Source organism: Tenrec ecaudatus, chromosome X, assembly GCF_050624435.1.
Source record: "Tenrec ecaudatus isolate mTenEca1 chromosome X, mTenEca1.hap1, whole genome shotgun sequence".
NCBI lineage: Eukaryota > Metazoa > Chordata > Mammalia > Afrosoricida > Tenrecidae > Tenrec > Tenrec ecaudatus.
Genome location: NC_134548.1, coordinates 4,183,300 through 4,198,512, shown reverse-complemented (window position 1 = coordinate 4,198,512; position 15,213 = coordinate 4,183,300). Strand labels below are relative to the sequence as shown.

At 69.7% G+C, this 15,213-nt stretch overlaps 2 protein-coding genes across 3 annotated transcripts in view; one reads left to right on the top strand and one right to left on the bottom strand.

The window, feature by feature from the left end:
- Positions 1–1,427, bottom strand: part of LOC142433100 (steryl-sulfatase-like) — a 38,115-nt gene extending 36,688 nt beyond the window's left edge. Inside the window, exon 1 of one of the 2 annotated variants that reach the window (XM_075538234.1) lies at positions 1,335–1,427. Coding sequence is in view for 1 of the 2 variants with exons in the window: in XM_075538232.1 (XP_075394347.1) it covers positions 137–150 (14 nt within the window). In the remaining variant the exon portion in view is untranslated. Of the gene's footprint in view, positions 1–136; positions 287–1,334 lie in introns of those variants that run through there. The other variant, XM_075538232.1, reaches the window with a different exon arrangement.
- LOC142433102 (pseudouridine-5'-phosphatase-like) lies at positions 48–10,561 on the top strand. Its single transcript, XM_075538235.1, has 4 exons — positions 48–167; positions 6,888–7,106; positions 7,856–8,085; positions 9,648–10,561. Exons 1-4 carry the CDS (start codon positions 98–100, stop codon positions 9,822–9,824), a joined length of 696 nt encoding a protein of 231 aa, XP_075394350.1. The 5' UTR covers positions 48–97; the 3' UTR covers positions 9,825–10,561.
- The last annotated feature ends 4,652 nt before the right edge of the window (positions 10,562–15,213 follow it).

Below are 15,213 nucleotides of genomic sequence, written 5' to 3'. Positions count from 1 at the left end.
GGGCGAGGCGGCGGGGGCGCGCGCGCATGCGCAGTGCGCCGCGAGAACGGCGCGCGCGCGGCTCTCCCCGCCCCCACCTCTCCGAGACGGCGGCGCCATGGCGGCGCCCGCGACCCCGCCGCGGCCCGTCACGCACCTGCTCTTTGACATGGACGGCCTCCTGCTGGGTGCGTAGCCGGCCGCCGCCGCGTGGGGAGGGGTCGCGGGGACCCCGCGCCCCCCGACGGGCCCAGGGGCGCGGCCCGAGGGCCCCTGGCTGCTCCCTGAGGCGACCGCCGGCGGCGTCTCCGCGGCCCGGAACCCGCTTCCGGTGACCGGCGCCGCGCGCGGGGGGAGGGGGCGGGGCGGGGCCGCCGCGCGTCCGGGTCGCTCCCCGGGGACCCCCCCCCCCGGGACCCCTGCAGCCGCCGCGCTGCCCACGCGCTGCCCACGCGCTGTCCACGCGCTGTCCACGCGCTGTCCACGGGCCCTGCTGCCCGCGCTGCCCACGCGCTGTCCACGCGCTGTCCACGGGCCCTGCTGCCCACGCGCTGCCCACGCGCTGCCCACGCGCTGTCCACGGGCCCTGCTGCCCACGCGCTGCCCACGCGCTGTCCACGCGCTGTCCACGGGCCCTGCTGCCCACGCGCTGCCCACGCGCTGCCCACGCGCTGTCCACGGGCCCTGCTGCCCACGCGCTGCCCACGCGCTGCCCCCGCGCTGCCCACGGGCCCTGCTGCCCCCGCGCTGCCCACGGGCCCTGCCCCCCGCACCCCCACACCTGCCCCTCGAAGCCCCTAGGTTCGACCTGAGTGGAAAGCAAGTGGTCAGCGGCCCCAGAGTGACCAGTCCTGCTGGACCCCCGGGTCTCTGCCGGCGGGAAACCGCCCAAGAACAACACGGGGAAAATCCCCCAAACTCAGTGCCCTGGAGTCACTGCTGACCCCAGGGGGACCCCCTCCCCGTGGGGCGCAGCCGAGCCCCCTCCCCTCCTGAGGGTCCCTGAGCCCCGCGGCTCCTGCGGAGCGGCCGGTGGGCAGCGGCCCCGGTAGTGGGGTGCGTGGCCCAAGGACATGGTCACTTTGCAGAGGTGACCCTGAGAGGCACCCGGCGCCCCAGAGCGCCCGTTTGCAAGACCTGGGCCTGCCTCTGACGCCAGTGACCCCAGTGACCCCTGAGGACGCAGCGGTCAGCTTCCCAAGGCTGCCGGGCAGCCAGCACGTGCGGTGGGGAAGGGGGCGGGTTGCACTGGACGCACCTGCAGCCCCCGGGCGGGGCTGCAGCCTGGGACCCTCCGCACCCTCCCTCGGTCGCCGGCCTGGGGCTGGCAGCCCAGCAGTGGACGGTTGGGACACCTGGGTCTGCGGCGCCGAGGGCTTCCGGGAAAGGGTGGACCTGCCCTGGGCTTGTGGCCGAGGCGGCTTCTCCTCCTAAGAATCTGACGAGTGAGAAACAGAAGGGACGGGCTGATCTGCGCCGGCCGGTCAGGCGGCTGAGTGTCCAGCAGGGTGGATGGGCACCTGGCGGGGAGGCGAGGGGGCAGGGATGTCCCTCCCCCGCCGTGGGGACCCGTCCCGTGTCCTGCAAGGTGGCCGTGCGTCTGTCCGTCCACTGAGTGGACGATGAGTCGGGTCGTTGAGTGGATGGGCACGTCGCCGAGAGTGGCCACGGAAACACGAGTGAATGAATGAATGAATGAATGAATGATGGGGGCATTTCCTTTGAGCTCAGCCAGTGGAAATTCCTTGGTGTCGGCAGCACCTGGGTTCCCAGCTCTGCCGTGTGGACGGGACCTGCCCTCCCCAGGTGGGCAGGAGGGGCCTGGTCAGCAGGCTCCAGGGCTCTGGAAGGACAGGTCAGGGGGCCGCCAGCTGTCTGGTGTCGGGGGGCTCATGCCAGTGGAGAGGGCTCATCCGCAATCCGGGATTGACCTTCCGAGTGTCCCGCCCTGGTTCTCCCTGCCGCCCGTGCAGCCGGGCCCTTGTAGGGGTGACCCTGCCTCTGTGCCGGGTGGGGGGTGGGGGGCGGCCTCTCGGGGCTGCAGGCTCCACTCCGGGGGGACTCGAACCTCCAGCCTTCGACTGCAGCGACCTGGGTCACTAGGAGTCTCCGTGGCGCATTGGGTGGCGGTTGGAACCCGCGGGGTGTCGGGGGCAGGTCCACTCTGCCCGGTTCTAGCTGTGCTTGGCACCGTCCGGCCGGCGGTGGGTGGGGTGTGGGGCTGAGCTGCTGGTCTGGCTGGAAGACACCCCCTCCCCAGGCCGTTCGGTGGGCGGTGTGGCCCCGGGGCCTCCACCTGGAAGTACAGTGACCGGGAGGCAGCTGCCGGTGCTGCGTCAGCGCGGGGAATGAGGAAGCTTGGTGGCACGGCTGTGTTTTTGCAAAACCCCGGTCAGCCTCCGGCACCCACTTCCTGGTACCCCAGTTCCTGCGCAGCCCTTGAAATCCGCAGGGGTGCACGTGGCAGAGGCTGCGGCCGGTGGCTCACATGGGGTTCTGGGGAAGCGGAAATGGGATTCCGACGCCCGTTACACCGGGTGTGTGCCCGGCAGCCTGCTTCCTTCAGCTGCCACCTCCGGAGCCCCCACCCCACGGAGTGCTGCCCTGCCTGGCCGCGTCCCCACCCCCGTGCATCCGCCCACCGCAAGGTCGGCGGTTCGAAACCCCCATCCGCTCCATCGGAGAACGATGAGGCCTTCTCGTGAGGATGGGCAGTGCCCAGTGTGGCCAGCATCAGTGTGTGGACTCGCTGCCAGCCGTCTGTGCCCCCCCCCCCAGTTGCTTGTCTGTCTTTGGCTCCCGGCTGGGAGCTGGGTGCGTGGTGAGCGGATGGTCAGCCTGGCTGCCCGCCGTTGTTCGCTGCCATGCTGACCTGGCCTGTCCACCGCGGTCCCCAGGAGGCACTGCCCACCTCCCCGCAATCCCGGGTCCCGTCCTGCAGCTCCGCTCAGCCTCTCTCTGGACCTGGCCCTTGGGCCACTGCTGCCTTGGGGGCCTGAAATGGAGGACACCCCCTGGACAGGGCGGGGAGCCCGGGCCACACCCACAGGTGACGGGGCCTTTGCCCTGAGGGTCCCCCCCGTGTCTCAGTCCGCCAGCCTGGTGACATCTCCTGGTCGGCTTTTCCTGGACACGCGCTGAGCCCCGTGCTTCCGGGAGCAGGACTGCTTGTACGGAGGGGAGGGGGTGTCCGGCAGGCTGGGGGCCGGCGGTGCAGAGACGGGTCTCACCAGCACTTCAGCACGGCCCCCCAGCTTCAGTAAAGGCCCCCTGCGCTGTGGCCGGGACGTATTTGCTCCGCCTCACCTGCCCTGAGGTCCCGTGCTCCTGTCCTTGGGGAGCTGAGGCTGGCCGCCCCCAGGGAGGCGGTGAAGGGGGGTCCTCTGCAGGAGTCAGGGGGGTTCATGCAAACTTGCAGCCTCTCCCCTGAGAGCTGCCCCCATTCCTTATACTGGACAGGGAATTCCCAGCATTCCTGGGAGAGGGGAGTGAATGGTTTTCCACAGGCTGCTGCGGGAACCCCTCCCCTACGGGGCTTTTGGTGCCTACGGGGTCAGGGGGTCTTAGCCAGCACTGCCCACTCTGTGGCCAGCTGCCGGTGGGCGTCCTGTGGTGGCTGGACACAGCCCGGCCTGCGTAGGAGGCCGTGACCCTGAGAAGGCCCCGACCTCGTCCTCGGCCTCCTCCTCCTCCTCTTCCTCTCCCGCAGCCCCCGGGGTGCCCCCTCACCCGGCCAGGCCGACCTTTGACCCAAACCAGAAAAGCCCCCTGCCTCCCGTGGGGTGGGCGCCCGCTCATGGCAACCCTGTAGGACATGGCAGAGCTGCCCCGTGGGTCTCCCGGCTCCTCGCGGGGACTGGCAGCCTCGTCCGTCTCCTGCGCTGGCCAGGGCTGCGCGGCTGTCCGCCGGGGTCACCCTCTTCCTGTCCCTGTGGCCAGGTCATGGAGCGGCCGTGTCCACGCTGTCCACGCGGCCCCTCCTCCTCCCAGGCCCCCCGGCCTCTGTCCCTGTGTGCCGTGTGCTGGCCTTTTCTAGAGATTTCGGGGCACGGTCTGTCAGCGCCCCATGAAGGCTCCAGAACTGAGGGTCCACTTCCCGACGTCGCCAACAAAACTGACCCCTTACCCAACCCAGTCGACTCCCGGCCACCTTGCTGTGACCTGTGGGCGCCCTGCCCCTGGAGAATCTGCGGAGACTGGCCTTGAATGAGCGGCTTGTCCAGAGACCTGGGCGCCCAGGTCAGCAGTGGGGTGCTGTCTGTGGTGGTGGCCCCCACCAGAGAGCCCTGGGGCCCCGTCCCCGTCTGCTGTAGTCGCCTCACCTCAGTGACCTGCAGGCTCCCGGGCACCTGGTGAACTCTGGCCCCTCTTTCACCAGCTCGCTGACTGCAGGGTCCCCCCCCCCCTCCGTTGGGCCGTGTCCTCTCTGTGGGTCAGCCCCGAGCAGCAGGCTGGACTTGTTCTTCCTGGGCCCCTGCCCTCTAGGTCTCTGCCCGTCTCGTTAGACCTGTTGTCACCTGGCAGGGCCTGATGGAGGCTGTGAAAGTGGCACCTGGGGAGACGGGAGCCACCAGCCAGCACCTGGGGGCTGTGGAAGGGCGGTGGGGGAGGCGCCCAGGGTGCCCGGCCACCTGCTGCTGCTGCCCCTGGGTGCTGACAACCTGCCTGCCAGGTGCCTGCTCCCGCTGGTGGGGACACAGAGCCTCCACCCCACTTGGACTTTCAGACAAGCCTGCAGGGGGGCGGGGCGGGCACCCTGGGGTGCTCAACTGCCAACTGAGGCGCTAGGGGCCGGAGCAGAGGCGGCAGCAGGATGTGGGGCCTGGAGCTGGCGCCGTGGATGGGAGCGCTCGTCTCCCCAGGTGCCAGCCCCGCCTGCAGCTGGCACAGGTCCCCCAGGGCGGCACCTGGGTCCTGGCCTGCACGTGGCGCCGCCGCAGGGCCGGGAGACTACGTGGCACCGGGCTGAGGGGCCTGGTCTCTGGCCTGCCCTCGGTGGCCCTCGTGTCGCTGTCGAGCGGGATGGGGTGCAGGGCAGCTGGGGGTGGGGACTGTGTGCGTCCTGGGGTCCCCGTGTGAATGAGAGTGGAGCCCAGACGCCCGGCCATCAGGGTGGTGCCCACTCGGGCCACCCCGTGGACAGGCGGGCCCGTGGCACTGCCCCTTCAAGCTTCCGAGACGGGCGCCCTGTGCGGGACCCGACAGTCCCGTGGAGCGGAGGGTGGGTTTGGACCGTGGACGGCGTGAGCAGCTCAGCGCACAGCCTGCCCTGCCACTGGGCTCTCTGTGGAGGGACAGGCCGGGGCCACCAGTGACCCCTGACCCCACCCTCCCACCGGCAGCCTCTGTTCACGGCAGCAGCCAGCGCCCAGGGCCGGCGCTCGGCCCTCCCCACGGTCCTCCCAGCAGCGCCCAGGGCCGGGACTCTGCCTGCCCACCCTGCCCGTCCAGCACTGGACTGGCAGTGGACGTTACCTGCAAGAGGTCCTGGTCCAGGGCTCGGGAGAGCAGGGACGGCGCGTGGTGCAGGGGACAGGCGGCCGGGACGGCGGGCTGGCCATCTCCGTAACCTTTAGCGGACCTTGGCCTAAGGCCTGCCGCCTGGCCGGTGGCCACAGACGCTGGGCCCGGCCGCTGCCGTCCCCCATTAGCACGGAGCACGGTGCTGAGCTGGTTTCGGTGGCTCTTGAGCCTTGGGCTGCGTCCCCGGACGCAAGTGCTATAAATAGCCAGCCTGCACCTCGCAGACCTGCGGTCAGGAGGCCTCCAGTGCGCCCAGATGCCCGCCCGCTCCCCCGCCCGCCCTGCGCCGTGGCCACGCCTCTGGGTGCCTCCAGACACCCATTCCCCCAGACTCCCCGCCGCTACCAGGCGCTTCTGCTCAGTGGCCCTGGGGACACGCTGCTGCCCAGCCCCGTCCAGCCCTGACCCGCACCCACCCCGACTCCCCTCCGCCCCACTTGCGTCTTGCTGGGAGCAGCCTCAGCTCCCTCCCACAGGGCAGCTGGTGGGTCTGAACCGCCGGCCACCCGTCTGCTGGCCCGAGGCCCACCCCTAGCCCACTGCACCCCCCTGAAGGACAGTGGCGGAGCCTGACCTTAAACTTGCCAACGTCCACTTAAACGGGGTCACGCTCCGGAAGCCGCGGCTACCAGCCCGGCCTGTCTCCCCTGCCCGCCGAGGCCCTGGGGCTGGGGGTTCTGCAGCGGCCGGTGGGTGAAGGGTTTGCAGTCCCGTCACACACACCCCCCGGGTGGGACCTCAGCCCTCCGGCTCCCTGACACCCCTCGGCTTCCTACCTGTGCACCCAGCTGCTCTCTGCTCCTGTGGGTGGGCCGGCCGTCCCCCAGGGGACCAGGCCACCTGACCGCCCCCGAGCGTCCATCGAGTCTCGCGGCCCTGTAATTAGGAGCCAGCCAGAGTGGCGCCTGTGGGGGTGGAGGACGTGGTCCCCACGGCACCCTGGACCTGCCAGGGGTGGGGGCTACAGTGGGGACAGGACACCCCCCCGCGTCCCTGCCCTCTGCCACCTGCTGGGCAAGCCCCTCCGACGGGCACCTCCGCACAGCTGGACTGCGTGTCGTCGCTCTCCCTGCAGCCTCTGGGCAGGGCCCGGCCCTGGACAGCATGGAGGTCACTGGGCCGAGCGTCCCCGCAGAGCTCTGGCTGCTGCCACCCGGAGGCGCCCCAGTGCGATGCGGGTGGGCGTGGGCGGTTCCAGCCCCCCAGCCGCTCCTCAGGATGAAGCTGGGCTGGGACTCGGGGTGGAGCCGGCGGCCGTGGGGAGAGGTGGGTTCGCCCCCCGGGGCCCCCATGGGGACCGTGGCCGCTTCTAGCCGCCCCCGCCCACGGTGCGCCCCCTCCCGCGCGGCCCCGAGCTCGCCCGACGCCCCCGCCTGTCTCGGCAGACACGGAGTGGCTGTACTCGGTGGTGTTCCAGGACATATGCGGCCGCTATGGGAAGACGTACTCCTGGGAGGTGAAGTCCCTGGTGATGGGCAAGAAGGCGCTGGACGCGGCCCAGATTATCGTCGACGTCCTGCGGCTGCCCGTGTCCAAGGAGGCGCTGCTGGAGGAGAGCCAGGCCAGGCTGAAGGAGCTGTTCCCCACGGCCGCCCTCCTGCCAGGTGCGCCGCCCCCCCCCCCCCGCAGGTGCCCCCCACGCACCCCGGGCAGGACTTGGGGACGCTGCCGCCGTGCGCTGTGGGGGGAGTTGCCCGCGCCCTGCGATGCAGCCAGTGTCTGTCCGTCTCCCTGAGGGCCCTCCTGCCCTCGCTGCCCTCGCTGCCCTCGCTGCCCTCCTGCCCCTCGCTGCCCATCGCTGCCCTCCTGCCCCTCGCTGCCCATCGCTGCCCTCCTGCCCCTCGCTGCCCATCGCTGCCCTCCTGCCCCTCGCTGCCCATCGCTGCCCTCCTGCCCCTCGCTGCCCATCGCTGCCCTCCTGCCCCTCGCTGCCCATCGCTGCCCTCCTGCCCCTCGCTGCCCATCGCTGCCCTCCTGCCCATCGCTGCCCTCCTGCCCCTCGCTGCCCATCGCTGCCCTCCTGCCCCTCGCTGCCCATCGCTGCCCTCCTGCCCCTCGCTGCCCTCCTGCCCTCGCTGCCCTCCTGCCCCTCGCTGCCCTCCTGCCCCTCACTGCCCCCCCCCGCATCACCAAGCACGAGGCCCTTCTCCGGTGACTGGTCTCTCTGGACACGTCCAGGTTCTCTCCCCCCCCCCCCCCCCCCCGGCGACTAGGCGCACTCTGGCCTCACGTCCGTGCAGACGGACGGGCTTAGGCGTTTGGAGCCTCGGGGGGGGGGGGTTCCTTGTCCCTCCTGCGTCCCCAGGCCCCTGCTGCCCCTGTGGGGCCCACCTGACCCCTCCCCCGCCCCCAGGTGTGGACAGGCTCATCGGCCACCTGCAGAAGCACGGCATCCCCTGCGCCGTGGCCACCAGCTGCGGCACGGCCTCCTTCGAGGCGAAGACGAGCCGGCACCGAGACTTCTTCCGCCGCTTCCACCACGTGGTGCTGGGGGACGACCCCGAGGTGCCCAGCGGCAAGCCCAGCCCCGACATCTTCCTGGCCTGCGCCCGCAGGTTCTCCCCGCCGCCCCGTGCCGACCAGGTCAGTGCTGCCGGAGCGCGGGGGTCGTGGGGGGACGAGGGGGGCTCAGAGCTTCTAGGGCAGAGGCCTGCGTGTGACGGCGTGGAGGCCTGGCCGGAGACTGGCCCTGCCTGGGCCCACGTCCCTCTGCGCCTCTCTGCACACGGGGGACCCCCACGTACCCCTCGGACGGCGAGGACATGCTCAGACGGCAGGGCGCAGCCCCGGGCACTGAGACGGGGGGAGAGGGCCCCGTGTGACCTGGCAACACCCCCATCCCTCTCCTTCCTGGGGGCCGGGCTCCGAGCTGCCCAGCAGCGAGGACGGAACACAAGTCCCCGCAGACCGGGCCCTACCTGCCCGCCAGGTGCCAGCTCGCCCGGCCTTGTCAGGGAGGGCAGACTCAGAAATCGGGTCTCCTGAGACCTGTGCCCCGAGGGATCCACAGGGAGACTGCCAGGCCTTTCTTCCGAGGGATTCCAGAGAAGGACCCCGCTCAGCCGCAGTGGCTTTGGCCCTGTGCACGGCCCGAGCCGGGCAGGCAGGGCACTTCTGCTGGACCCCGTGGCTTGGGGCCCTGCCCCCCAGGAGCACTGGCCGCCTCCTCCCCGAGGCCGTGGCCGGCTCGTCCAGGCACGCAGAGGGGCTCCTGGCCGATGTGCCCAGTTCTGTGCCGTCTCTGCTGAGCCCCAGCGTCCGGGACGGGGCGACTGTGCCTGCGGGGCTTTGGGGAGAGATTCAGCCGCGGGCAGGCCTGGCGTCGGCTTTGCTGGCAGAGGCGCGGCCTGGCTCGGAGGAGCAAGCGGGAAAGGGCTCACGGGGCCGCGGAGAATCGGTCTTCACACCCACGGCCCCAGCGAGGCGGCACGAGGACCTGAAGGCTTGAGGGCAAACGGTGAAACGTGGGCGCTGACCCTAGTGGCCTTGCCTCGCCCGCGAAACCAGACTCCCTGCTGCCTCCCCTCAATGCCAGCTCCGGGGGGGGGCTAGCCCCCTCGTTGCTGTCCCGTGGACTCACGTGGACCCTGCAGGACGGGGGACCCTGCGGGTTCCTGAGACCGTCGCTCATCACAGGCACTAATTAATCACAGGCGCTAATTATTCACAGGCACTAATTATTCACAGGCGCTAATTAACCACAGGCAGTAAATGAAGGGGTGTCTCTCTCTGGAGGACAGGCTTTGGGGTTCAGACCACTGACCGTGTGGCTGGTTGGCAAGTGCTGGAGGCCTGGGTCGGGCCTGAGTTTCTGTTTGGGGGACAAGTCTCCCTCCGGGGTGCAAGGGGAGCCTCTGTGCGGGGCTCTGGTTGAGCTGGGCCGCCCACTGCGAGGCCAGCAGCTCAGAGGCGCCCGCTGCGCCTCAGGAGAAGGACGAGGCCGCGGACTCCCCGCCCGGAAGCCCACGGGGGGCGGGGGCCAGTCCTCTGAGCGGGGAAGGGACAGTGGGTGTCTGAGATGCAGCGGCTCCCGGGCAGGCTGACCGCCCCTGGACCGGCCGCCGGGCAGGCTCATCGGAGGCTGGGGTCAGTCACCGCGGGTGGTGTCCGTTGACCCGACGGCCTCGTCTTTCCCCCGCCCGCAGTGCCTCGTGTTCGAAGATGCCCCCAACGGGGTGGAGGCGGCCCTGGCGGCCGGCATGCAGGTGGTCATGGTGCCTGATGCCAACCTGGACCCGGCCTTGACCCGGAAGGCCACCGTGGTGCTGAGCTCGCTGAAGGACTTCCAGCCGGAGCTGTTCGGCCTGCCGCCCTACGAGTGAGGGCGGGCTGGGGCGCCCTGCGGACAGGCCTCCACCCTCGGACAGCGGCGGAGTGTGGGTCAGGCGGCACCAGGCAGCCCCCTCGGGCCCCGGGCTGCGCAGAGCACCCCGCAGACGGCGCCCACACGGGGCTCAGGCGCCCCGGGAACTTCCGACGGGTGTTTCCCAGACCACCCGCTTTCCCTCCCGTTCTCCACGCGTCCCCGGTGACCCGGCAGTTCCCACAGGGGGGGCCGAGGAGGAAAGGCCTGGCGATCCTCCTGGCTCAGCAGCCACTGCCCACCCGGGGCCTCCCTGCGCCCCGAGTCCGAGCGATGTGGCTGCACCCTCTGCGCAGACGCACCTGGCTGCCCGCTTCCCTGTGGGCCGGACGCCAAGCCGGGGCCTCCCTGCGCCCCGAGCCACACTGAGAACACCGTCTACCTCAGCTCGCTGGTCTGCGCCCCCCACACCGGCCCTGCCACCCCCAGATGCTGACAGGGGAGGGCCCTTGGCGTTCCGTCGTGGGGGGCCCCTAACAAGCACCTCCACCCAGCACCCCGGCATTGAGCGGCCCCTCTGGACAGGAGAGGGGTGCTGGGGGACCATGCCCTGCGTTGCATGTGCCCCGGAGATGTGCCTCGGTTTCCCCGCCCAGCGCTGCCGGGGCCCCGGCCGGCTCATCTCTTCTTACCTGCCCGGCCGTTCCTTGGTCCAATAAAGCCGTGGGCGGGCGACGACGGCTCAGTAAAGTGGAAGCTGGGTGTCCCTGTTGTGAGGTTGGCGTGTGTAGCCCTGGGGGTGCTGGGGAGCAACACGGAAAATCCCTCGGCCGGCCGGAAGGACGCTCCGATCCGTCCCGGGAAAAGTGCAGCCGAGAGCGCCTCTGGGCGTGTTGTCCAGACGCAGGACGCCCTGGAGGAGGAAGTCGTGCCTGGCCACGCGGACGGCCGGCGAGAGAGGAAGGGCCTCGGGGACATGGATGGACGCCGGCTGCAGCCTGGGGCTCGGGCTTGGGAGCCGGCGCAGGACCGGGTGGCGTTCTGTTCTGGGGTGCCCGGGGTCACTGAGGGCGGTGGAGGGCTGGGGCACCCAGCTGCAGCACCCACTTCGCTTCCGGTGGCTGGTCTCGAAGCGTCCATCCCAAGCCCCGCCGTCCAGTCCCATCTGCCTCAGAGTGACCCGCGGGGCAGGCAGCACTGGCCTGGCCCCGTGAGACGAATGTTCACATGCTGGGAGCCCTGGTACGGAATCCAGTGGATTCCCACTCACGGCTCCTGCAGGACCGGGCGGCGCTGCCCCGTCCCCGGGCTGCCCCCTGTGCAGGACGCCTCGTCTTCTCCGGCTGCTGGGTCTGAACGGTGTCCGTCTGGGTCGTTTAGAGAAATAAATCCACAGACACTCGCGTATCAGAGAGAGTTTTATATGAAGGTTAAATGCACATCAAGGAAACAGCCCAGCACTGCCCACGCCCATAAGTCCCACATGACCCCCAGAGCCCCCCGTCTCACAGACACACGGGGAAGCCGAGTCAGTGACGTGTCAGCATCTCAGCGCTGCAGGGTCTCCACACGGGGCTCCAGCTCCCAGGCTGCATCGGGGCACCCCCATGCGGCTGCTCCTCGGGGTGCTGTGCAGGAAGGGAGCCTTTCTCCTCGGGGTGCTGTGCAGGAAGGGAGCCTTTCTCGTTGGGGTGCTGTGCAGGAAGGGAGCCTTTCTCCTTGGGGTGCTGTGCAGGAAGGGAGCCTTTCTCCTCGGGGTGCTGTGCAGGAAGGGAGCCTTGCCAGCTGAAGCAGGAACTGGCTAAGGCAGCTGCACCCTGGTCCGACCATCAGAAAGCAAGACACCCGAGAACTAGAAAGACGAGGCTCACTGAGCCATTGATCCCTCCACCCTTCAATGAACCCCACGTGTGTTTATGGGCCAGGTTGGCACAATCAACCTCCTCAGTTGGGGAAACCGTCCTAAGCCCCGGTCACCCTGTTACCACGTGGACAGGCCCATCTGTGAACCCCGGCTCACGATCAATAGCAGGGCTCGCTTAGGAACCCCGCTGACCCAGGGGTCACCCGGAGCAGCCAAGCGCAGGGTCAGCCCTTGCGTAGGACCACGAGGCTCGGCTCCCCTAAGAGGCTTGCAGTCTGGCTCAAGGCCCCCCTAAACACAAGAACACCTAATAACCTGGCGCTCTGATACCCACCTTCCCGACGCGATCCCTGAAGACAAACGGGTGCACAAGAAAATGGGGTGAAGAAAGGTGACGGTGCCCGGCTATCGAAACATACAGCGTCTGGGGCCTTAAAGGCTTGAAGGTGAACAAGCGGCCACCTAGCTGAGAAGCAACAAAGCCGACAGGGAAGAAGCCACCAGCCTGGGTGACCACGAGGTGCCGAAGGGACCAGGTATCAGGCATCAAAGCAGTTCTGTCGATGCAAAAGAGGGTGGTCGGCGTGGAGCCCCAAAGCCCATCTGTAGACAGCTGGACGTCGCCCCACAGAGGGGTCCCAAGGAAGGGGCGATTCAGCCAGGGGGCCGTGGAGCACCGACGAAACACATCCTTCCTCCTGCCCCTCCTTGCCCCCCCCCCAATGCCGTGACCCAGTCCTAGGGCAGCCTGGAGACCCCACGCTGGCTCCGTAGGGGCTCTGGACACGGCGCTCAGGACAGATAAGCCCCTCGGGGCAGCAGTGCGGATGTGGGGGGAGAGGGAGAAGGGGGCGCCATGACGAGGTTGGAAGCCTCGTCCCCCCACCCAGCGACGGACAACAGAAACGTGGGTGCAGGGGGACAGCGGGCGGTGGAACACAGAACCGCAACCGGCATACGGGGCCGGCGCAGGATTCGCGAGGGAGGGAATGGTCCAGGACTGATCCATAAGGAAACGGGGCTCAGTCTCGGAAAGCAGCCGTGCCTGTCCTGCAGGCGGCTCCGGCCCGGAAGACTCGGTGGCAGCGAGGGAGGAGGCCGGGCCGGCTGTATCCGTGAGTCCTGGCACCTGTGTCTGTGTCTGTTTGGGCCCCTGAGGGAGCGAGCAGGCGGTCCCCCCGCTGACCCCCAGGCCAGGTGGGCCCCGGGTGCTCGGGACAGCGGCAGCCTGAGCGTGGCCCCCGGCCATGGGGCGCACAGTGCCGGTGGCGGCAGACAGCTCGGGGTCCATGTCCTGGGTCGCCTGTCAGTCACCAGGTGCTGGGGAGCCGGCCTGCCCCCGTGGTCTGGCGGCATTACGGGGAGCCTGGCAGGGGGGGCAGGTAGCTGGGTAGGAGGTTCCTCGCCATGCGTGGGGGCCCCTCACAGCGAGGTCGAAGCTGCTCCGGCTGGAGGACACGCACAAATTCCAGCCCTCGAGACGGGAAAAAGGGGACCCCTGCAAGGACCCCAATCTAGGCCAGGTGAGCCCAACTCAGCCAATGGGGTCAGCGGGAACCGATGACCATGCTCCCCATTAGAAGGCCCCCCCGTAGGGCCTGCCTGCTGCGGCCAGTCTACTTGGATGCTCCTGGGGGTGGGGGCGCCCCGGGCACTGCCCGGACTGCAGGGGCTGTGGGGGTGTGGAGACAGGTCAGAGGGACCCCAGCAGTGCCCCCCCCAGCCTGCAGCCAGCGCCTGTCACTTCCCTGCTGAAGGCAGAGCCCCTGGGGCCGGCTTGGCTGTGGGATCCCGGCGTCCACTCTGACCCCCGGCCCCGTCACTCTGCAGGACTCGAGGCCTCTGTCCTGTCTCCCGAGGGGCAGGCGGTGGTTCTGAAGGCGCTGAGCCCAGCGTGCCAGCGGCGTGAGCGTGCACCGGTGCAGGTGCATTTCCGTGGTGGGTGGGTGGGTGCCCTCAGCTGGCCCAGCAGCCTGCTTTGGGGAGCAAAAGGCTGGGGGGCCAGTGAGGTCCCATTGAGGGGGTTCCGACCCACCGCGGCCCGATGTGCAGCAGAGCGGAACACGCCCAGCCCGGCGCCGTCCTCCTGTCCTCCCTGTGCCCGCCCGGCCGTCCGTCTGTCTCCTTGGGGGCCTTCCTCTCTCTCGGCTGCCCCTCTGCGTCTCCACGCACGGCGCCCTTCCCCGGGGGTGAGCAAACCCGGGCAGAGGTGTGTGTCGGGGCGCGCGTCTCCCCAGAAACTGACTCCGTCCGTCCGTCTGTCTGCGAGCGCAGAACTGCCGGGTTCTGGGAGGAGGAACAGGGCATCACGTCGGGGGGAGACCCAGGCCACGGGGGTTCCAGTCCCCTGACGGCGTCGCAGAGCGGGACCCCGAGTCGGGAGAGCTCGGGCCTGGAGAAGGACGTCGGCTTGGTCAGGCGGGGAAGGGAAGGCCCCTCCCGGAGAGGGGTGGACGGGGCGCAGGCTGGGAAGACAGGTGGCCTCTGGCACGGAGGAGGAGGAGGAGGACCTGGGTGGATGCAGGGGTCCTGCTATTGGACTCGGCCGGCAAAGGCTGTGAGCAAGGTCAGAGGGCCCCTCCCCACGCTCCACTCACCCCGTGGCCCCCGAGGCGAGAGCCGTCGGCCTCGCTAGCCCACGGCAGCCCCACGGGTGCGCAGAGGGGACGGATCTAGGTGCCCACTGGACACGGCTTCGAGCCGCCCCGGAGCCGGTCCCCAGGCGCCTCTGGGTGGATCCACCTGCCCCGCCTTTGCGCCCACGCGGAAGGGCTTGCCCGCTGGCACCACCCAGGCCCTGCCCACCGCCGGCCCCTCCCGCTGGCTGCCTTTGCCGACCAGGTGTCCGTAGCTGGCCCCTGGACAGGGCTGCTCCGTGTCACGCAGCGGGAAGCTAATCGCCTTGGACAGACACTGGTGAACCTGGATGGAGCCCAGACTTGGTGCCGCATCTGTGGGAACAGAATTACAGACACAATTTGAGATGGGGGAGCACTGAGAGATTAGGGACCCGCTCTGGAGAAAGCGTAGCTCCCGACCTCCAGAGCCTCGGGCCAGTTTTCTTTTTTTTGGGGGGGGGGCCTTCGGCAAAATTTAAATGGCTGAATAAATGAAAGAGCATATGGGGTCCCACGTGGCGGGAATGCAAAGGCCCGCCCCGGCTCTAGACAATTCTGGTGCTGTTCCCAGGGATGCTCTGGCAGAGGAAAAGCAAAGGGAGGGGGGGGAGGAGGAGGGAGGAGGGAGGAGGGGGAAGGGGAGGGGGAGGAGGGAGAGGGAGGAGGGGGGAGGGAGGAGGAGGGAGGAGGGAGAGGAGGGAGGGGGGAGGAGGGGGAGGGAGGGGGGAGGGAGGGAGGAGGAGGGGGAGGAGGGAGGGGAGGAGGGGGAGGGGGAAGGAGAGGGGGAGGAGGGAGGAGGGAGAGGGAGGAGGAGGGGGGAGGAGGGAGGGGGAGGAGGGGAGGGAGGAGGAGGAGGGAGGGGGGAGGAGGGGGAGGAGGGAGGAGGGAGGGAGGGGGAGGAGGAGGGAGAAGGAGGGAGGGGGGAG

Bases quoted from the DNA above. Each gene is read 5' to 3' on its own strand.
- LOC142433102 (XM_075538235.1), top strand. From the start codon at position 98: ATGGCGGCGCCCGCGACCCCGCCGCGGCCCGTCACGCACCTGCTCTTT. The intron at 7,107-7,855 runs GTGCGCCGCCCC...CCCCGCCCCCAG, and splicing joins CACGGCCGCCCTCCTGCCAG to GTGTGGACAGGCTCATCGGC. The intron at 8,086-9,647 runs GTCAGTGCTGCC...CCCCGCCCGCAG, and splicing joins CGCCGCCCCGTGCCGACCAG to TGCCTCGTGTTCGAAGATGC.